The 23,947-nt window shown below is 38.7% G+C and overlaps 2 protein-coding genes across 3 annotated transcripts in view; both read left to right on the plus strand.

The window, feature by feature from the left end:
• PAK1 (p21 (RAC1) activated kinase 1) overlaps window positions 1-23,947 on the plus strand; it is a 361,730-nt gene that overhangs the window by 226,647 nt on the left and 111,136 nt on the right. The window lies entirely within an intron of this gene.
• LOC126078847 (glycerophosphodiester phosphodiesterase domain-containing protein 4-like) overlaps window positions 14,843-23,947 on the plus strand; it is an 80,341-nt gene continuing 71,236 nt past the window's right edge. Inside the window, exons 1-8 of the mRNA XM_049889664.1 lie at window positions 14,843-14,871; window positions 15,261-15,354; window positions 16,326-16,385; window positions 19,839-19,937; window positions 20,009-20,102; window positions 20,940-21,017; window positions 21,768-21,913; window positions 22,129-22,211. Coding sequence (XP_049745621.1) covers window positions 14,843-14,871; window positions 15,261-15,354; window positions 16,326-16,385; window positions 19,839-19,937; window positions 20,009-20,102; window positions 20,940-21,017; window positions 21,768-21,913; window positions 22,129-22,211 — 683 coding nt within the window. The remainder of the gene's footprint in view (window positions 14,872-15,260; window positions 15,355-16,325; window positions 16,386-19,838; window positions 19,938-20,008; window positions 20,103-20,939; window positions 21,018-21,767; window positions 21,914-22,128; window positions 22,212-23,947) is intronic.

A 23,947-nucleotide genomic window follows, 5' to 3' on the forward strand; every position in this document is an offset into this window, starting at 1 on the left:
GTTTAATGTCAGGAAAGGTGTGGGTCAGGGTTGCATTCTTTCACCACACCTATTCAATCTGTATATTGAGCGAATAATCCGAGAAGCTGGACTGTGTGAAGAAGAATGGTGCATCAGTATTGGAGGAAGACTCATTAACAACCTGCGTTATGCAGATGACGCAACCTTTCTTGCTGAAAGTGAAGAGGACTGAAGCACTTAGTAATGAAGATCAAAGACTACAACCTTCAGTATGAATTGTACGTCAACATAAAGAAAACAAAAATCCTCACAGCTGGACCAACGAACAACATCGTGATGAATGGAGAAAAGATTGAAGCTGTCAAGGATTTCATTTTACTTGGATCCACAATCAACAGCCATGGAAGCAGCAGTCAAGAAATCAAAGGATGCATTGCATTGGGTAAATTTGCTGCAAGGGACCTTTTTAAAGAGTTGAAGAGCAAAGATGTCTACCTTGAAGACTAAGGTGCGCCTGACCCAAGCCATCCTATTTTCAACCGCATCATGTGCATGTGAAAGGTGGACTATGAATAAGGAAGATGGAAGAATTGATGCCTTTGAATTGTGGTGTTGGCGAAGAATATTGAATATACCATGGACTGCCAAAAGAACGAAGAAATCCGTCTTAGAAGAAGTACAACCAGAATGGTTCTTAGAAGCAAGGATGGCGAGACTGTGTCTTACATACTTTGGACGTGTTGTCAGGAGGGATCAGTCCCTGGAGAAGGATATCATGCTTGGCAGAGTACAGGGTCAGCAGAAAAGAGGAAGACCCTCAATGAGGTGGATTGACACAGTGGCTGCAACAATGAGCTGAAGCATAACAAGGATTGTAAGGATGGCTCAGGATGGGGCAATGTTTTGTTGTGTTGTGCATAGGGTTGCTATGAGTTGGAACCAACTCGATGGCGCCTACCAGCAACAACAAAGTAAAGAATGTCTGTCTTGAGCATTATGCTCTTTTAAGAAGAATATAGGATCAGATTGATAACAGCAACTCGAAAGATAGGAAACTTAGGGGGTAATAGGCTTACGTTAATGAGGGAGGAACAACTTAGAAAATGAGGTTAAGAATGGTTGTACAACTCCGAGAGTGTATTCAGCGTCACTAAATTGTACATGTGGAAACTGTGGAATTGGTGTATGTTTTTCTGTGTATGTTCTCAACAATGACAAAATTAACATTTAGAAAAAAAGTATAATTTCACCACTGACTAGCTCCAGTAACCCTTGCGATAACCCCATAATCGTACTTTAGACAGGACAAGAATTAGTCTATCCATTTATAACAAATTAACAACAGTGCCCCAAAGAGGTCAAATTTACTTATTCATGTGATACAGAGAATAAGAGACTGTTAGAACTCTTAACTCAGATTGCAACATAAGCTTATCCTTTCTGGAAGGATTTGGCCAGCTTGTGGCATGGGTGCTTTGTGACATGTTTTTCAGTGGTAGGGTGGGTACCTTCAAGACCCAGTTTGAACATGTCTTCCATCCTGGCTTTGGGCTCACTATTGTGGGTTCTAGTTCTGACCCTGACATTTCTTGGCTGTGTGATGTTTATCCACTTGCTTTATCGCACTGAGTCTTAGTTCTTTTTTCTACAAAATGAGATTAGAAATACTTAACTCATATGGCTATTCTGAGAAACAAACTGAATAAAGTAAAAGTAGCTTGTGAGGTCCTTAGCATTATAATGGCACAAAATAGCTACTAAAAAAAAATTATTCCTCAATCCTGACATCTCTCTTCCCCCCACCAGTAGACAGATAAATGACTAAATAAACTGATGAATGAATACCTCAATGAATGAATCACCAAACAAACATTTGGTAGGTAGAGAGGTGGATAATTTCAACAGGTGATTATAGAGAGCCAGCTGCATTCAAGGAACTATGCCAGATATTGGCAATACAGAGATATGTAAGAGAAGTTACCTTTTTTTCCTAAAGAAGAAACAGTGTAGCAGCAGATAGAAACATAAACATGTAAGTACAGTTCAGTGTAATAAATGCTGTAAATAGGCACAGACAAGATTCTTGTTGGAAGGAGGGTGAGAATAAGAGAGTGGCCAATCCAGCCTGGGGAGAGTAATGGTATTGACCTTTGACAAGTAGATACAGAAATTGCTTATTATGAAATTGCATGGATAAATGGAGCTAAATTAGCTTCCTTTCTTTTTCTTCCCAGAGAGAGCAATTATTTTTCCCATTTATGATTATTTCATTTGGCCTCTCTGTGATTTCACTGTTCGTGTGGGTGGAAACCTCAAATGAATACTTTGTTTTTGACTGGTGAGTTTCACTTTTTGCATTTTCATTTGTGTAAGGGCTCTTTGGTCTGATAGCCATCTGGATTATGCACCAGGTTGCAAAGATGTGGTGGCATAAGAGGGCAGGGTGGACAAAACTGGACATTCCACAGATTATGGGTTAGAGGCCTGACTCTGGGTGGGAGTGAGGATGCTTAGCACCTTAACCTACTATACACCACTTCCAGCTGTGCTCAGTATCGTACTTAGACAAAATCTGTCATCTAGCTCAATGGGAAGCTTTGTCTTTGTTTCCAGTGCCCCCAGTCCTGCTACTCAGATAGTGACTCCCTGCTGTCTTACCCCTCAGTCTTTTTGTCTGGGTTACTGATATCTACAGCAGTTGGTCTTCATGATCTCTGTCTCTGAACCCTGGTGTCTCTGCATCACCTACAACCCCTGCCTCCTCCTGCCCTTAGGAGTTATCCTAGGAAGACTCTGAACATAGAGATGGCTGTCCCTTCTCAGCACCCTTTCATGGCTAAACTTCTACTCCTGGACTACTCTCAACACTTCCAGTTTTTCTGACCCAGTGCCTTCCAACTTTGCTGTAAAATATTACCCATTATCTGGTATTTTAGGGGAGGAGAGGCATGTTGGGATATGAGGCATTTTTTTTTTCCAGTGGAATACATTTTATTTTTCTCTTTATAGCAGTAAAATATGTTTTGTGATTTTAACATGATTTGTTAAATATGAAGAAAAATTAGAAAATATAAAATCTTCTTAGTCTCATTCTCAGGTATCACTTGTTGGTATATTTCATAGCCTTTTTTTTTTTTCCTTTGCTTATTTTTACTGAATCGACTTGATGGCACTGGGTTTGGTTTTTATGCTTATATGTGTATATAAACCAAAAGCGCAGTGCCACAGAGTCGATTCCGACTCACAGCGACCCTATAGGCCAGGGTAGAACTGCACCATAGAGTTTCCAAGGAGCGCCTGGAGGATTCGAACTGCCCACTCTTTGGTTAGCAGCCATAACACTTAACCACTGTGCCACCAGGGTTTCCAGATGTGTGTATAGATACATTTTTTTCTGTTTTCACTTAAAATAATTACAGACATTTTAACAAATTATTAAAACTCTGAACGTCTTTTAGTTTCAAGATATTTCATCACATGAAGATGATATAGTATACTTATCCATTTTTTAGTGTTAGGCATTATGATTGTAGTTTTATAAAATAACAGTACAGATAAATCTTTGTATTCTGACTAATGTTCTTAGGATAGATTATACAAGTGGAGTTATTGAGGCAAGAAGAACAAACACTCTTAAAAATTCTTTATACCTATTACCAAAGTACTTTCTCAAAAGGTTTATGTGAAAGTTTGTGTTTTAACCTACCACTAAAAAAAAAAACCACTGCCAGCATTAAATATTCTAATTTTGAATAAGTTTTGTTAATTTGCTAGATGGAATTGTTTTTTTACCTTGTTTTAATTCGAATCATTGATTTTCGACATTAGTTTATTTAAATAATTTCTCTTTAGTTTTCCCTTGTCCATTTATCTTTTGGGGCCTTCGATAAGTTTTCTCATCAGTTTATATGCAGTATTTATTTATGAACCACTTATGAATTATTCTGCAGCACTTGAAATACAAGAAATGTTTCATTCTTTATTTACAAATTTTTTAAAATATGGCTCAGAGATCCGTAGATGTCAAGGTTTGTGCAAAGTCTAATACACCCTCTCCTTCCTTATCAATCTGGTTGGGCTCCAAAGACCAGGTCATTATGAAAAATCAATATTTTGTGAAAATGGAGGGTGACCATATCAGATAGCAAAATGGAGGATGACTACATAATTATATGACTGCCAAATCACATCGTTATGTAACTGCCAAATTACATCATTATAGAACTACCAAACAACTGAGAATCATGGCCCAGTTAGGTTGACACAACCTTAACCATCAAGGCCAATGTTAGTCTCACCTTGCATCTCAGCATTCATTACTGCCAGACACACGGTGTTAATGTGCAAAATTTTTGGTTAGTAGATTTTTTACTACCATTGTAAATGCAAAATGTCAGATAACAAGATAGTCGATAAGTGAGAAGGTGTATTTAAATTTACCCGGCTCCCTCCCCATCCCCTTGTGTTATATCAAAGTCTGGAGGTTTACTGCAGTACAGCCAAAATAGTATGGTGGTTGTGAGGGGAACCTCGGATCATCAGTTTACACTGACCACCTTGGCCGTTATTACTTCTGTTATGCAATGCCTCAGTCAAGTACTGGTTCCTGACCACTTTTTGGAATTGCTCTTCCAGGTATGTTACCAACATGACTCTCACAACAGTCTTTTGTATTAAGCATAAGATTGGCTCCGGAATCCTCACCATTGCTCCCAAGACTGAGATGCTTAATGATCAGCCTCCATAAGCTCCCATGCAGCAGTCCCCCACTCATGGTCGTGTGCCTCCAGGGTACAATGTGGAAGTTGGGCACAAGTCTGAGTAGTAGTGCAATCTTGAACAGCTCCCTTTTTTCAATCCTAATGGAAAGTAACTCTCTGTGTCTTTAGGGTAGGGATAATCCCTGATTTTCTTCAAAGCCCCAACTTCTATTCCTTGCCCCTCTTTGACAGATAATTCAGATTAATTGTATATTGTTTGCTGATAGTTTAAGGTGCATATTTTCATGTTAAGAAAATGTTCTGTGATTCCCAGTTTTCTAAAAAAAATTTATCAGATGAGCTTGTGAAGTTTTATCTATGCTTTTGGGGCATCTATAGGGAAGATCATATGGTTTAACTTATTTACGTGTTGACATGTAAAATATGTTTATTATAAAATATGTAAGATTGCATAGATTATAAAAAATACAGTTTTGAAGTAATTACAAAGTAAACACCAGTATAACCACCTACTAACTCAAGAGATAGAATATTGCCAGTTTCAGCAGTCCACCTATATCGAGTCCTGATCACAACCCTCTCCTTCATCTCGAGGTAACCACTATCCTAGCTAAAAATTTCTTTATAGTTTTATCATGTGTGAATATATCTCTTAATATGTAACCTAATTTTGCTTGTTTCTGCAATTTTTATCACTAATATCTTAGTGTAGTCATTGCTTTTTGTTTCACTTAGCATTGTTTGCTAGGTTCATCCAAACTTTGTATGTCAACGTGATTCATTCATTTTCTTTGCTGTTTGATATTTCATTGTATAAATATACTGTAGGATAAGTTAACCATTCAACTAATGATAGACACTGTTTTTTTTTTCCAGTTTTGACTGATTATGAAAACTGCTATCATGAACATTCTTGTACATATACCCTGAACCACATGTGCACAAATCTTTCTAGGATATATCCCAAATGAATTGTTAGCTCAAGTTTATGCATACCTTAAGGTTTACTATAAAATGATGCCAAATTCTTTTTTAAAAGTGATTGTATTGATTTACACTTCCACTAGCAGTGTATGAGCGTTTTTGTTGTGCCACTTCTTCACCAATACTTGATATTTTAAATTTTTGTCAGTTTGGTGGGTATGTAGTTGTATCTTATTGTGGTTTAAATTTGCATTTCTCTGATTATAAATGAGTTGACACTTTTTATAAGTGAATTGGCCATTTTGATTTGGTGTTTCATGAAGTGATGTTTCAAGTATTTTGCCCATTTTTTGGGGGGGTTATGTATCTTTTGATATGTGGGAGTTCTTTATTTATTATAAATACAAGCACTTTATCAGTTATTTGCATAACACTTATAGTCTTCCGCTCTATATCTTGCCTTTGTACTCTCTTTATAAAATCTTTTAATAAAGGAAATTTCTTCCAGGGTGACAAATTTATCAGTCTTTTCCTTTATGATTAGTGGTTTCTTGTGTCTTGTTTAAGAGGTCCTTCCCTAATCTAAAGTCATGAAGGTACAGGTAGTCCCTGACTAACAACATATGCATTCGAGTTACAATGAACCGCACTTACTACTGTCCTGTTTTTGTTTTTCTACATCTTATTGTTAGTAATATGTACTATATACAGTGTTGCAGCCCATAATTGGCTGATGTTATTCTTTGATGTTCAGTTGTAGATGTTCAAAGATTGGATTTATAAAGATACTGATAATAAAAGGCAATAAGAATGAAAATTTAAAACAAAAAGGGTATTCGACTTCCATCACGACGGACTCGTGGAGTCGTCGAAAGGAAACCCTGTTGTAGATCAGGGACTACTTTTACTCAACTCTATCATCTTCTAAAAGTTATATAGTTTTGCCCTTTACATTTAAACCTTTAATCCACTTGAAATTAATTTTTGTTATACTGTGATGTAAGAAACTATTTTTTTTTTTCTCAATTGTCCCAGCATCATTTATTAAGAACTATGTCCTTTCTCTGCTGCTGGGCAGTGCCAAACCTGTCGTGTATCAAGTGTACATACAGGTGTGGGTTTGTATTTGGGCAGTGTGTTATGTTCCATTGGCCCGTTGGTCTTTCTCTGCACCAATTCCACACTGTCTAGTTATCAGTCTTGGTATCTGGTAGAGCAGGTCCTCACCCAGTGTTCTTCTCTAAGATGTCTTCATGATCTTTCATCCCTTTTTCTTCCATACAAATTTTAGAATCTATTTTTCATGGTCCATAAAAAGTATGTTGGGATTTTGATTGGTATTATTGTAAATTAATTTGGGAAGAAATGACATCTTTACAATATTGAGTTTGCTAGTCCTTGTATTTGATACTATCTCTTCCTTAAGTTGGGTCCTTGAAAATATTTCTTAGTAAAATGTATTGATTTTTCCCTTTAGAGATCTTACATATATTTTGTTAGATTTTTTCCTAGGTACCTGATATTGTATGCTATTGTATTTTCTTAACTGATATTTAAGAATATGATTGATTTTTATATATTGATTTTATTATCAGCAATTTTGCTTTTTTCTTAGTCTTATAATTTATTTGTAGGCCACTTTTGAATTTTTACTTACCGTCATATCAGGTGTAAGTAATAACTATTGTGTCTTCTTTTTGAGTCCTTATATTTTATATCTCTTTCTTGCCAATTGAGCTGGTTAGACCTTCCAATTCAATTTTATGTAGAAGTGATGATAGTGATCAGCCTTTTCTTGTTCTTGATCTCAAAGGAAAAATCTGCAACATTTTCCCATTAAGTCTGTTTGCTGGAGATTATTTTGTATATAATCTTCATCAGGTTAAGGAATCTCCCTTAAATTCCTAGACTACTTAGTTTTTTTTTTCCCCATGAGTGTATGTTTGGTTTTATCGAATACTTTTTGCATCTGTTAACAGTATTGTATGATTATCTTATGGAAAATGATTTGATTTTCTAATATAAAATCAATTTTGCATTCTTTGGATAAACACAATTTGGTCATGGTGTTTTATTTGTCTCTATGGTTGGATTTTGTTTTCTCATATTTAATTTATGACTTTTGTATCTTTGTTTATGAGTAAGGTTGGCCTGCAGTGGACTTTGTTCAGATTCACATTCATAGTGATGGGCACAATAGGGTCTAACCTTGCATGAGGTTCAATAGAGATCAGGAAACACAGCATGTCAGCATGATAGCATCAGACATTTTTATGGGAGCCAGTACAGCATTCTGGGTACAGCTTCTTAGTGCCCACAAAGGTCACACTAAATTTTAAGTGATAAGGCCCCATATAGGCAAGATTTCTAAGAGACACTGCACAAAGAAGCCAAGACCTGAGTTTTGCAAGGCCCTCATGTTCAATGCATGCGTGTTCTCAGTCCTTCTAGTCCAGACACAGGTACCACTCGGAGGTCACTTTCACACTAAACTACATTAGTATTTCATGAGCCGATTTGGTATGTTTTTAAGAACAGTGCTGGGAAAAGGTAAAACTGATGTTATCTTCCCATGAAGAAAGGGTTTAAGCCTGCGGTTAACCGTTTCTCCCAGGCCCATAGTTTTCCTGTCTTGTGCAGTCCTTTTCAGGTTTTGGTACTGAAGTTAAGTAAGCCTCATTAAATGAGTTGCTTGGTAAACCCTCTCTTGCTATTTTTTTTTTTTTTCGACGTTTGTATAAAGTTGGAATTATTTTTTCCTTGAATGTTTGGTAGAACTTATCTGTGAATTATCTTGACTACTGTTTTAATTTTTAAAACGCTTATATAGGACATATTTCTAGGAATGTTTCTGTTTTATGCAATTTTCAAGTTTATTAGCACAAAGTTGTTCATAATAACTAACCTCTTACTATCCTTTTAATTTTTTTATTTTAAAATATAACAAAGCTACAATAACCATAAAATCATTAAATTACTGTAAGGCACACCGCCTGTGTAATCACTGCTCGTTCATGAAATGAACCTCACCAGCTACCATGGCAGCCCTCCACATGCCCTGTCTCAATCACAGTCCCCTCTGCCCCCCTAAAAGTAATCTTTGCTTGACTTTATGATAATTACTTCCTTGCTTTTCTTCATAATTTCGTCAAGTGTGCATCTCTCAGTACTGTGTCTTGATTTAGCCTTTTTAAAATGTCTTTTAAGTCTCTTTTAATCTAGAGGTTCCCACTTGCCCAGACACAGACTTTTCCCCATGCAGGTTATTTGTTAAAGAAATAAGTTTTTTGTCCTGTAGATTTTCCCATAGTCTGGATTTTACTGACTGCATCCCCTTCGTGTAGTTCTTAAAGCCTGCAGCATCTGTAGTACTATTCCCTGTTTTATTTCTGATGTCTGATGTCAGATATTTGTGTCTTCCCTCCTTTTTCTTGATCACTTTCAACAGAGGTTTGAAATTTTGTAGATTTCTGGGGTTTTTATTATTATTTTTTCAGTATCGTACTTGGATGAAGGTTTGTAGAAGAAACTTGCTTCTCATTTAACAGTTAGTACACATAGTTTTATGATGTTGGTTACCAACCCCATGACAGGTCAACACTCTCCCTTCTCAACCTTGGGTTCCCTATTACCAGCTTTCCTGCCCCCTCCTGCCTTCTAGTCCTTGTCCCTGGGCTGGTGTGCCCCTTAAGTCTCATTTTCTTTTATGGGACTGTCTGATCTTTGGCTGAAGGGTAAACCTCAGGAGTGACTTCATAACTGAGCAAAAAGGGCGTCCGGAGGCCATGCTGTCAGGGTTGTCTAGTCTCTGTCAGGCCAATCAGTCTGGTCTTTTCTTGTGAGTTAGAATTTTGTTCTACATTTTTCTCCAGCTGTGTTGGGGACCCTCTGTCGTGATCCCTGTCAGAGCAGTCAGTGGTGGTAGCCAGGCACCATCTAGTTGTACTGGACTCAGTCTGGTGGAGGCCTTGGTAGCTGTGGTCCGTTAGTCCTTTGGACTAATCTTTCCTTGTGTCTTTAGTTTTCTTCAGTCTCCCTGCCTCCTAAAGGGGTGAGACCAGTGAAGTATCTTAGATAGCCGCTCACAAGCTTTTAAGACCCCAGATGCTACTCACCAAAGTAGAATGTAGGACATTTTCTTTATAAACTGTGTCATGCCAATTGAGCTAGATGTTCCCCGAAACCATGGTCCCCAGAGCCCTCAGCCCAGTTACTCGATCCCTCGGGAAGTTTGGGTGTGTCTGTGGAGCTTCCATGAGCTTGCCTTGTACAAGTTGTGCTGGCTTCCCCAGTACTGGGTACTGTCTTGTAAGGTACTTTTTAACCTTAAAGACTATTTTGTATGATGTTAACATATCCGTACCACTTTGCATCGTTTAACTTTTTCATCCTTTTTCTTTTTATCTTCTATTTTAATACACTTTCTTTTCTAGAGTTTTATGTTTAAGAAAAATTGTGCAGAAAATACGAAGAATTCTAATGCATCCCCCTCCTCCCTGTTCAGTTTCCCCTATTGTTACCATTTTGCTTTAGTGTGGTGTAATTTTTTGTTACACTTGACGAACCAACACTGGTACTTTATTACTAACTGAAGTCCATAGTTTACATTAGCACCTGCTCTTTGTGTTGTACAGTTCTGTGTGTTTTGAAAAATGCATAATATCATGTATTCACCATTAAAATATCATGCAGAATAGTTTCGCTGCCTGTGCTTTATCTATTGAATGCCCTGACCCCAATGCATAGCAACCATTAATCTTTTTACTGTCTTCTCTAGTTTTTCCTTTTCCACAGTGTTATGTAGCTGGAATCATACAGTATGTAGCTTTTTCAGACTGGCTTCTTTTGCTTAACAATATGCACTTAGGGTTCCTCCATGCCTTTTTGTAGCTTGATAGCTGATGTCTCTTTACTGCTGAATAGTATTCCATTGAATGGATGTACCACAGTTTGTTTATCCATTCACCTATTGCAGGACATTGTGGTTGCTTCCAATTTTTGGCAATTATGAATAAAACTGCTATAAACATTCATGTGCAACTTTTTGTGTGGATATAAGTTTTCCCCTTGTTTGGGTAAACATCTAAGAGCACTATCGCAGGATCGTATGGTAAGACTGTATTAAGCTTTGTAAGAAACTTCCAGATTGTCTTCCAAAGTGGTTCTACCATTTTTCATTCCCAGTAGTAGTGAGTGAGAGTTCTTGTTACTCCACATCCTCATTAGCATTTGGGGTTGTCAGTGTTCTGTATTTTAGCCATTCTAAGTGGTGTGTGTAGTGCTTTAATCTGCAATTCCCTGATGAAATATGATGTTGACCATCTTTTCATATGCTTATTTGCCATCTGTGTATCTTCTTTGGTGAGATGTTCACATATTCTGCCCATTTTGTAATTGGGTTGTTTGTGTTTTTGTTGTTGAGTTTTATGGGTTCTTTATATATCTTGGATACAAGTTATTTATCAGCTACATGTTTTGCAACTATTTTCTCCCATTCTGTGCTTGTCTTTTCCTTCCTCTACCAGTATTTTGCGCCAGATGCATTTTTATGAATGTGGATGTCTATTTGTTCTAGCACCATTTATTGAAAAGACTTATTTTCTCCGTGGAATTGTCTTTGCCCCTTTGTTAAAGATCAGATGACTGTAGCTGTGTGGGTCTATTTCTGGGCTCTCTATTATGTTGCATTGATCTATGTGTCTATTCTTTCATCAGTATACACTGTCTTGATCACTGTAGCTTTAAAGTAAGTCATGAAGTTAGTAGTGTCAGTCCTCTGACTTTGTTCTTCTTCAGTATTGTGCTGGCTATTCTTGGTCTTTTGCCTTTTCATGTAAACTTTAGGATCATTTTGTTGATATCTGCAAAATAACTTGCTGTGATTTTTTCTGAGATTGTTTTGAATGTATAGACGTGTTGGGAATAATTGACATCTTTATACTAGTAAGTCTACCTCTTCATGAACATGGAATATCTCTCCATTTTTTAAGATCTCTTTTAATTTCTCTCATCAGGATTTTGTTTTCCTTATATAGATCTTTTATATATGTATACCTAAGTAATATTTTACTGCTAATGTAAATGGCGTTGTGGTTTTTATTTCAAATTTCCGTTGGTCATTGTCTTTTTTCTTTTTAATCTTTCTGTATTTTATGTTTTAGAAGTTTCTTTCGTAGATACCATATGGTTGGATTTTTTAAAAATCCACTCTGGCAATATTTACAGTTTGTTACAAATAAAAGACATTTCTGTACTAATATAATTACTACTATATTTCAGCTTACATCTGTAATCTTCCTAATACTGTTGTCCCATCACCCCTATATTCATTTTTGTCTCTTCTTGCCTTCTTTGGTATTAAGCATTTTGCATTATTTTATTTTCCTCTCTCTTAAGTTGCAGGGTATACCCCATTTTCTACCCTACCCGCTTTATTCTTTTCGTACCCACCAGAAAAATTACAAAGTCTAACATTATAAAAATCTAACATTAATTGGTATTTTCACCCTCTTTCTGGATAATGCAGGGGTGTAGAAACACCTTAGCTCCACTTACTTCCTTTTGTCTAGGCTCTTACCTGGAGGCTTTGGCTGAGAATCTACTTCCAACATCATTCAAGTTGTTGCCAGAATCTATTTCCTTATGATTGTAGAACTGATGCTTCCATTTTCCTTCTGGCTCTCATCTGGTGGTCATTCTCAGCTTCTAGAGGCCAGCTGCATTCCTTGGCTTATGGTCTCTTCCATCTTTAAAACTAGCAATGATGTGTCAAATGCTTTTCATACTTCAGACTTCTCTGATTTACCCTTTTACTACATCTCTCTGACTTTGTTGTTTTAAAGAACTCATGTGATTACATTGGGTTAATCCAGGTAATCTAGGTTGATCTCCCTCTTTTAAGGTCAGCTAATTAGTAACCTTAATTACATCTGCACAGTCTTTTTTCCCTTATAATATGACTAACTACTTGTGACACCAGAGGACAAAGGTCATGGGAACCAGAATTCTGTGCATGTGGCTCTGTGTATATATATATATATATATATATATATATATATATTTCCCTCTTCTCCCATTCCCCTCCCATTGAACGTAGATCTGTTAACAATAGTTAGCCTTGTATATCAATACTTAATTAAGACAAATAAGCATCACTAATAGCATACTTTTTGTGGAGGGTTAGTGTGTTTTTGGTTGTATGAGGGATAATCACATTGTGTTAGAAGTTAAGGATGATTAAAAGAGGTGTCTATGTATACCAAGTTGACTATCGGTGAACTGTGGTGGTGTACTAATTGGGTCAACTTAGTTAAACTGAAACTGATATTTCCCAGAATTCACTTTCCAATATAGGACTGGATTAGTAGAGATCCCAAGAAGAATTGCAATGAAATTTGGAAGGGAGAAGTGAGGCAGCAGTCATTATTTTACACTGTGAAAGGTCAGTGATGGCCCTGAACACTATGGCAGCCTGCATGCAATGTCAGTATCTGGTATCTTACTGAGTTGACGTGGGCCAGCACTTGGGCCTGCAACTCTCCCTGCTTCTGCCAGATCTTCAGCTTCTCCAAGTCCAGAGCCAGATAAGCATGCAGCTCAGTGAAGGGTATCAACTTCTGCAGGTCACTTGCATCACCCATATCAGAAGGAGGTAGTGATATACATACCCATGTTCCTTTTGTTTTCATGGGTTCCTGTTCATTCTTGTGAATTTCAGTTTGCCCTTGCTCTCTCATACTTTATGTTCAGCTTTGTTTCCTAACTGCTGGCCTTTTTGACCTCTAGCAATTGTAGGCCAAACATCAGAGCAGATGTAACAACCTTCTCTAGCAGCTCCCATAATATGTGGTCTGATTCCTACATAAACTCTTATTTTATAACACTCATAGTTGTTCTGCTTCTCTGAGTGATCCCAGACTGATACAGTGTTTTTAATCATGTTGGAAAAGTTCTTAGCCATTAGCTCAACTATCATTTCTACCCCATTCTCTATTTCTTCTACTTCTGAGGCTCCAATTTTATCTATATTAGACCTTTTCTCTTTACCCCATAATCTCTTACCCTTTCACCTGCATTTTTCATTTTTTATCTCTCTCTCTTTCATTCTTGATAGCTTCTTCTGATCAATTCTTCATTTAAAAAATTCTTTTTAGCTCTGTCTTACCTACTATCAAATTCACCCACTGATTTCTTCATTTTTGTTGGTATATTTTTCTTTCTAGAATTTTTAACTTATCCACTTATTAACAGTTCTCACATGAAATTCACAATTTTGTCCCAGTGTAGTGTATGAAGGACAGTTGTTTAGAAGTCCATGTCTGATAACTCCGTTATCTAGTTAGGGTCTTTTTCTGTTGTACATTGTTTGTTTTTACTTTCACTAATGTGGTCTTGTCCTCGTGTGCCTGATTATTTTTGCTTGAATGCGAGACATTGTATGGTCTGGATCTCGGGAGGTTCTTACTAGGGTGGCTGTTTTCCTCTTTTCTTCTTGGTATGTCTTGTAGTCTCTGGCCAAAGAGAATATTCAGTTTTTTTGTTTTTTAATTTTTATTGTGCTTTAAGTGAAAGCTTAGAAATCAAGTTGGACTCTCATATAAAAATTTATAAACACCTTGCTATGTACTCCTAATTGCTCTCCCCCTAATGAGACAGCACACTCCTTCCCTCCACTCTCTTTTTTGTGTCCATTCGGCCAGCTTCTGGCCCCCTCTACCCTCTCATCTCCCCTTCAGACAGAAGATGGCCAACATAGTCTCATGTGCTTACTTGATCCAAGAAGCTCATTCTTCACCAGTATCATTTTCTACCCCATAGTCCAGTCCAATCCCTGTCTGAAGAGTTGGCTTTGGGAGTGGTTCCTGTCTTGGGCTAACAGAAGGCCTAGGGACCATGACCTCTAGGGTTCTTCTTATTTTTAATGTGGTTGTTTTTTCATTGATCTATAGTTTATATATTTAAAGTATAATTTCTCCAGGTTTTGTATGGAGATGAGGAAATTTCAGCATATTATCACTCTGCTATCTTGAAATGAAAAGTTTAAATTCTTTGGCATATGTACCTAGACTAAGTATGACATTATTTCTCTTAGCAGATCCTTAGTAATTTTCCTCTCATAAAGCACTTCAAGAACAGAAATATTTAGGACTGTTTTTAAAGAGCCAAAATCTCTCACACAGAACAGAGCAATTAATATGTTCACTGTAATTACAATTCTATTAAAAATACATGTGCACATGGATAAGGAAACTGCCAAGATTAAGGGGTTGGTATTATGGGAAGAAGTTTTCGTTTTTTCACATTCTAGCATGACTCTATAGACTCGACGGCACTGGGTTTTTTCTGGAGCATGTCTGTATTATTATATTGTGCTATTAAAAAGAATATGATTTTTGAATATATGTTCTAAGGAACTCTTTTTAAAAATAATCTTACCATTTATACAAACCCCACTAATGTACCCAATTGCCTGCAGGACAGTGTTCAAAGTCTTCAACTAAATAACCCCAAAGATCTTCATAAATCTGTTCCCAGACCTCTTATCTTCTTATCTCTCTGGTTCTCCTATGCCTCATTCAGTCCTGTGTTGTCCCATCCTTGGCAGAAACTCCACTGCATTCAGCTGTGTATTAAGGATGAAATACATTTTTGCAGGGCCACTTACTTAACTACAGGAATCTGGTTCTACTGGTCCATTGTTTTGTTGTCTCTTGTTGGGATCCTGACTGCCTACACTTCGTTGTTGTTGGTGAGTAATGCTTCCCATTTTCTCTCACTCTCTTCCTGAGCGGACTCATGAGGTGCTCCTGTCCCTGGTATGGTACCCACTTGGTTCTAGAGCCCCCAAAACCTACAAACTCCCCTTTTTTTAAAAGAGTTTGGTTTCATATCAGCTGCTTGAATTTAGGTACAAGAGGTAGAGGGGAAAAAAGGCTTGTGCTATTAGAGAATGTGCCTTACCAATTTGACCCTTTTAAAGGGTGGCAGCATATCCTCTTTCTATTCCCCCTGTTTCATAGTGTGTCTTATGGTTCACACAGTATTGTAATTTAGATACTTGTAGCTTCCCATCAGTAATACCTTTACACCCTGAACTATTTCATTTCATATTCCATCCCCAGGGAATCAGTCTTTCTGGGCCTTAAAAATTAAATTAGCTAGATTGTTAAATCTCTTCTAATGTGCAAATGCTAATCCCCTAGCCCAAATGAAAAGTAGATTAGAGCAAAAGTCTTTTGGCAATGGTGACCCTGTCTCTTTGCCTGACATAGCAGTGTAGTGTAGTGTGAGAATTTCAAGCCAGGGAAGAGAAAAGGCTGTGGAAATGGGAAGCATATGGGAGGATAACTTCAGGCAGTTGGAGTTTTTTAGTACTCCCGTATACAGAAGGCAGACATCTCTCTCTGAATCTACTGTTCTCTGTCCCTCATGATTTCCTGTTTGACACAGAAAGACCTAACCCCCAAATCAGCCGCCATTTGCATTAAGAAGAAAATTACAAATAGGAGGTAACATTTGACCTGGCTTTGAAGGGTAAGTGGAATGGGGAGAGAGAGCTTTCCAGGTAGAGGAACAGCATGTCAAAGTCCCAGAGGCTAAGAAGTGCAGGTATAGCAAGAAGTGACTATAGTGCCAGACTGTGGAATTTTGAGCTCCAGAACAATGGTTTGAGCAACAACTTGGTGATTTCAAAATTACCTCCTCTTTTCTCTTTTGCAGGTACTTGGATTTTTGTTGGTTTGGGAAGGGAACAAACTATACCTGCACTGGTGCCATAAGGTAGGACATCTGAATCCTCATAGGAGTCCTTAAAACCAGGACTGACTGTGCCTCCCTGGCACTCAGGGTTAGGTACAGAGTCAGTCAGTCCTTCGTTGTTTCCTCTAGAGAGAAGAGATTTACTTACACGATTTTAACTGAAATAATTTCTACTAGATGTAACTGGCTTATTGAAGGAGTTGAACCCAAGACAAATTCAAACTTCATTCTTTCTCACCACTCCCTGTTAAACCCACTCTGTGGCCTTGTTTTTCCCACCCAGAAAAAATCTTAGGCAAGGATCTTAGGAAAGGTCCATTAGTTTTCAATCCCTTTTAGTCACAAAAACCTTTTTTAGCTCAAGAACATTCTTATTTCTGTTGTTGAAAGTTTCGGTTCATTGTAATAACCCAGCCTTCAATTTTATTAATCTTAAAATTTCTTCTCTCCCCTGTTCGGGCCTGATTCAGGCCTGGAAGCCTATACTGCTGAAGAGGGCATAGGGTCCTCTTCCTCTGGTCATCTCAGTTATTCTGTCTGGACCAGATAAATGCACAGTTCCTAGATCTTTTCCTCATGGGTTGTTTCTGTGTCACCTTCTGCTGAAAACCTTGACTTCAACTCTCTTGATGGAGTCAGTGCCTGTCCTTTGTCCTAAAATTTCTCTGTTAAGGTCCTTTTGACCCTCCCTTTTGTGGGATCCCTTTAAGATGACGCCAGCATGATTTCTTTCAAAGGGTCCATATCTGGTTCCCAGAAAACTGGCAACTTTGTCCACTATCTGTAGACATGCAGCTCATTTCCAAAATAAACCTCCTTTTGTTCTGCCACAGGCAGGAGCAGCTCCAGTCCCAGGCTTTTGCTTTTTTATAGACTTTTCCAAGAGTGACTCTAATACTATTCCTTGTATTTCCCCAAATCCAGGAACATGTCAAATTCGCTGAGTGGTCCCCTTAAATCTTCTCTTACTCAAATGAGAAGTATGAACTGGAAGTAGAAATTTAAGAGTTGTCAGAATAAGTGAAAATTGAAGTCATGAGATCCTTAGGGAAAGAATGTAGACAGAAGTGAATAGATCTTAGTGAGATCACTATTTTAGAATGGGGACATTATGATCAATTAGCCACTACCAATTTATCCAGGGCTTTGAACTGGCTCGTTCCCGTTCAAATCCCTGCTGAAAATTTGCGTTTTCACCCCAGATATACTGGGTCAGAATCTACAGTTTAACAAGATCCCCAGGTGATTCTCCTGTATAATAAATTTTGAGAACCACTGCTCTACTAGTGGTTCTCAGAATTGATCCCTAACCAGCAGTATTAGCGTTGTCTGAGAACTTATTAAAAATGCAGATTCTCAGCAGGGGTCCGAACCAAAATGAACCAGTTGAAGGCCTGAATTTATTCCAGTTAAACTATTCTTATTACCATTCCAGCTTGTACCTCTTATAGAAACCATGCTCACCTTCTCCTGGCAGTTCTGCTGCTTGGCTTTGACTACAGCTGGATCTCATCATCCCCTTGGAAATCAGGGAGCCCAGCATCTCTCACCTTTATTCAGTTTTTTTAGAGGAGAGCCATAACAGTGCTTTTTAAGCATAGTGGCACTTTCATGGAGTCCTGGTGGCATGCTGGTTGAGAGCCCAGCTGTTAAACAAAAGGTCAGCAATTCAAATCCACCAGCAGCTCCTTGGAAGCCCTATGGGGCAGTTCTACTCTGTCCTATAGGGCACTATGAGTCAGAATTGAGTAGACGGCCATGGTGTATTTTTCAGTGTCTTCTGAGACCTCCCAGAGACCATGATGGGGGTAGGTGAGCTGATCACAGGTGATAGCGTTCCAACATCTTTTTCTCCCTAAATCTTTGGATTTTTTCTTCCATACCAAGACATTGCTATCATCCCAATTTCATTAGGCATAGGCCACTATAGAACCAAGATTGAAGACAATTAGAATGACCCAAAGCTGCTTAACACTTGGATCCTGATATATTGAATCCAGAATCTCTGGCAAATGGAACTTTATCAATAAATTTAGCCTGATCTAAACTTATGTTCTTTTCTCCTGGTCTAGCATCCTACATATATGCTACAGGATTTTTGCCAATGTAAATGAGCAAAATCTTGCTATTCTTTTGTAAGCCTTAATCTCCTGAGGCATTCTGGGAGCTAATTGCAGTTTTAAGTCTGACAGCAATGAGAGATGATGGAGGGGGGTTATGAGAACAGTTGGCATCCCCTTGGAAGGTAACTACCTCAGTTGGGCCTTCAAGGAAGGAAGGACCAGGCTTACTAGACTTGGGGGGAGAGACTGCTTCTATTGGCAAGACAGATTCTGTAGCACTTGGAATTTCAGTCTTAATGTACTCATGATAAACCCAACAAGGAAAAGGTTAGTGACAGGCATATAGCTTAGTTCCCTTCTACCTAGAGATGTCCAGGGTAGAATGAATGACCTAAATCAAAACTCCCTGTAAACCTGCTAATAACCAAATATCCTGGTAAACACACTAAAGGTATTTGTTAGCCAAAATGTAATGTATAGTCCATATCTATGAAATTTTTTTGGAGGGTATACCTGGTATAACTAGGTTGCTTATTGCAAATCTAAATAAACCTGGAATTTATAGATTTATGGGGTAGGGGACGTGGCTGGGTGGAGTTATATCATTAATGGTATATGAAATAGGGATGTTCTATAGCCATTGTGGCCCCTTCTGTGAGGCAGTGTTTCTGCATATGTTGCTCGGAACACACCTTACATTTCTAGTCCCAAACCAGAATGTATCCTAATGCAGGAGAGGAAAGAACTTTCTTGACAGGATCAGATTTCTCCAAGGGGAAATGCTTCACCTATACCTTATGATTGTGTGTATCCTTTAAATCATTCACAAACTTTGGCGTTGGGTAAGATCTGTGATTTATGAGTCTGATTTGGCAGCTTTTTTCATCTATTCAACAAATATTTATTCGATGCTTACTATGTGTCGGACAGTCTGCAAGACTCTGAGGATGTAGTAATAATAGAAATGCTATCCCTGACTTCATGAACCTTACAGTCTTCTGGAGAAAACATACATTAAAGAGGTACTTACAAAATACTATTTTCTTATGTTGAGTGGTATATAGAAGTGAATATTTGTTATGGCCATTGTTGAGAATGAAATAGGGACGCCAATTCAGGCTGAGGGTCCGGTTGAGGCTGGAAATGGTAAATTAGAAATGTCATCACACCACATGGTTGTGTAATATTTTCTAGCCACGCCACACAACGGACTTAGGAGTAGAGAAGGTGAATGATTGGATCCATCCAATATTGAGAGTTTGTAGGAAGGTTAAATTAAAAGAATGAGGAATGAGGACTCTGATGTTGTTGGGAACACACATACAATCCCCAAGGTCAGTTCTGGTTCCACCTTAGTGCCTGGAAGTCAAGAAATTCTTTCTGTTTCCTGAGATCCTTTCTGTTTTCCCAGATCCTGATTCTGCTAGTGACTGCACTATCCATCACTTCGTTGTGGGTTTTATGCAAATTTTGGAGAGACAAGTGGCTGATACTTGGGCTATCTCTGAAGGTAAGCATCATCCAGCAGTTCTAGCACTGTCTGTCCAGGTGTATCCAGCCTGACTTCTGGCTTTCTCCCAGGTCTTTGCTCCCTACTGGCACCTGGTCTGCATAACTTTGATGATTATCCTTTCATGGCCTGTGTCCTCCTACTTGGTCCAGTTGGAAGGAGAAGGTATGTCATTTTCACAGACCCTTGCCTGACCCGTTCAGCTCTGGCTTTAGCTTATATACTGCACACGGTGAAACAGAGCCTTGGTAGCTAGCCAACCCTATGGCTCTTTGAAAGTAGTTTAGCTCAGTACTAAGGCATGTTCCTGTGGTCTCACTCCCTGCCGTAAATGGCCTGTGTCATAGTATTTATTTCCCTGACCAAATAGGTCTTCTAAAGAGGGATTCTCCTTCTAGAAAAATAAGACTTTTTTCTATGTCGTTACACATTGACTGTCCGGGGATGGGGAGGGGGCAGTGGGACCATTTTAATTTTATTTGACCAGAGTGCTGATAGAGTCACAGTTCTTTCAGTTTGGTTTATAAAATATTACTAGTTTTAATGAATTTTTATGAGACCCATAGGTCCCTGGTTACTTCCCAGAAACTCAAAGCAGGCCCCTGTGAGTCCCTGTCACACCTGGGGACTCACAGCAGGAGAGAAGATTTTTGGTTCTGTCACTGGTTTTCTCTCAATCTTTGCCTTGAAATAATGGAAACAAAAGAGAATCAGCTGTACACTTAATTGTTTTGAGAATAGAGTTATCTCTTACTACCCCTACTGAGGAACCAATAGAATCTCTCTGTAAGCCTCCCTGTTTACCATTGGTTTAGTATAGGGTATTTGTTTCCTGATTTATAGAAGGATACAGGCAAGAGAAAGACTGAATTGATAGTGATGCCATTGTACATATGTATGTTTGTATGTATGTCTGTGGAGGATCAATTTTAGAAAATATTTCTGGGGCAAGAACTTAAAGGTGACAATAATGAATGCTTTTTTTTACTTCCTAAATTTTAGCTAGATACAGAAGATGCATGATGCCATGTTATGAGAGAGAAAAAAACCAGAGATGTCATATACTCACAAGGTTGAAAGGTTAGAGCTGGAGACCTAGTTTTGAAAGTCAATGAAGCATAGGTGGTAACTTAAAATGTCTTCAGAAGTCTAAAAGATGAAGTGTTGGGGAATGACCAGTAATAATGGGCTGTGGACAGGGTGCATATGTGTGCAAGGACAGAGAGAAAAAAACATGTAATATTTATTGAGTATCTGTTTTGAGTCAAAAAAGTCATAACAACTCTATGAGGTAGATGTTAGTAGTGGAATAGCCCCATTTTATAGAAGAAAATGAAGACCCAGAGAGGTTATGCAAAAATTAGAAAGTGGCAGAGCCTGGCTTTGAACCCAGGTTACTGTCAGCTCGTACCCTTCCATTATACCACACTGCCTTCAAATATAGGGACATGTTAGGTTGATCTTTACAGGCTTTAGGGCTTTCTCGAAATCAGCCAATCTCCTCCTCCTGAGAAGCTAATCCTTGACATTCCTTCTGCTTCGTTCCCTTTGTACCCCTGCACAATTCATTCCCCTGTCAGTTTCTAGTTCCAGTAATGCTGCCTTAACATAATGCCGTATTTTTGACAGTCTTGTACTTTCACATGCAAATCACTGAAAGTAGGTAGGGATGTGACAGAAGTAGAGTAAATTAGCCAATCCACAGAGTCAGTGAAACCGATGGGCTGGGTATTTACTCAGACTGCTGCTTTGGGATAGTCAGTTGCTTGGGATGGGTCTTCATCTCCCTTTTCTTCTTTTCTCTCTTCCCCTTTCTTCCAACTTTTTCAGCTCTACAAATAGTTGTTGGACTGCCTTTTGTTATTGTCCTTTTGTTTCTCTACATGATGCCACTGGGGATTCATTCTCCCTGCATCCAAGATAAAGAGAAGTTAGGCCCCAAGCCAACCCTCTTTGGACATAGAGGTGCCCCCATGGTAGGTCTGACCATGGTGAACAGGGGTGAGTACAGGCGTTCATGGGGTGTATGCGTGAGAGAAAGCGACCTCAAAACCATAGGAGCCCCTGAAGAGGAAATGGGTTGGCTTGAGATGATAAGAATAAGGAATTAATTGTTGAAGTTGGACTCAAACCCAGATCACCGGACTCCCAGTCTATTTCTCTTGACTGTCATTTATCTTTTCTTTCATAGTCTGGGCCTGAGAACACCATGATGTCTTTTGAGAAAGCTATTGAGCACGGAGCCTATGGGCTAGAGTCTGACGTACATATAAGGTAAGAAAGCAGGATCAGGGATGGAGGTGGAAGCAGGAGAAGATAAGGCCAATTCTATGGAAGAGGACCAGTCTGACCCAAGGAGTAGAGGGGGAAGCCCTGCAGAGTTTCTCCTGTACTCATGGTGCATATGCAGATACCACACATATGAACCATATCCCCCTTAACAAACCATCTGTACCCCTACATTCTCAATCTAGGCAAAAATGGAATAAAAGGCAAACATCCCTCTACACACAGCACAAATCGTACACACACTCTGCATTTCCCACGCATAATTCAAATTTATCTCCATGGCAAACCGTGTACTATATACCAACACTCAACAATTTATTTAACTAACATTCACTGGGCATCTACTATATTGCAAGCTTTCTTCAGAGTGCTGAGGAAATGCAAATGAGTAAGACATAGTCCTATCTAAGAGATGTTCCCAAACCAGTGAGGGAAACGTGGCATATTTACAAATAACCACAGTATAAGACCATTTGCAGTGAGTGCTTTCAAGAGAAGAATAAGGAACGTGCCATGGAACCTCAGTGAAGGAAAAGGTTGCCTCCTATTGTGTGATTTAAAAAAAGTACCCTGTGCTCTAGGTTGTGATTGGGTTGGGATTTGAAGGAAAAATAGTATTTTATTGAGCAGAGTTGGGGAAAAGAGATGTTCCAGGCAGAGGCATCAGCTTATTCAAAGGAATTTAAATGAGAAATAGTAAGTTTGTAGGTCTGTAAGCTAACTTGCGTGGATGCCAAAAGTGATATGCTTTGTGGGCTGGAGAGGGCTATGTGAGGAGAGGTGTGACTGAATGTAGGCCTGCCTGAGACTGGACCATGCAGAGCCCGGAATGTGTAATGAGCAGCCATGGGAGGTGTTACAGGAGAAATGACCTTATTGGAGATGTGTTTTAGAAGGATTCATCTGAAAGTCTGTAAGAAAGAATTGCCAGAGAGATGAGTAAAATGACTGTAGCAACGGTCCAAGGAGAGACAAAGGAAGACTTGGATCAGAGCAAGAGCAGGGATAAAAAGACATGCTTCTCAGTAAAATTGACAAAGCTGGGCAGCTGAGGAAGTGGGAAGTCTGGGGCCATCTCTAGCGTGGATATAGTAGTGTATGTGGTGTATATAAAGCCTCTTCACGGCCATCGTGTGAGGCAAGCAGAACAGAAATTAACATTCTGTTTCACAGATAGAGGAAACTGTGGTTTGAACCTGGGTCCCAAGAAGTAAAGTGTATTGCTCAGGTCATATGGCTATAATGTACATGATACAGCCAGAATTAAAACTAGATTTCATGACCTCAGACCAGCGTTCTTGACGTTACCCAAAAGTGACAACCCTTCCATGCAGAATATTTTGAGTCAGGGTTAAAACTGGATGTTGAAGCAGAGCTGCCAGGGTCACTGGTGAACAAATGTCTAGTGGTCATGAGCATAATGTGGCAAGGGTGCTGGGCTAATGATCTCCTGATGCCTTGTCTTTTTCTCCTCACTTACTACTGTAATTTCAAATTTGATGTAGATTTTTCTTTCAACCATTCTGTTCTTCTGCTTGCTGACGTTCTTTTTTCCGGTGATCTTCTCCTCTGTGTACCTCCACTATCTGCATTCGACTGTGTGGATCGTAACAAATTATGGATAACGTTGCGAAGAACGGGAACTCCAGAATACTTAATTGTGCTCCTGAGGAACCTTTACATAGATCAAGACGCAGTTGTTCGGACAGAACAAGGTGATA

Source organism: Elephas maximus, chromosome 7, assembly GCF_024166365.1.
Source record: "Elephas maximus indicus isolate mEleMax1 chromosome 7, mEleMax1 primary haplotype, whole genome shotgun sequence".
Classification (NCBI taxonomy): Eukaryota; Metazoa; Chordata; class Mammalia; order Proboscidea; family Elephantidae; genus Elephas; species Elephas maximus.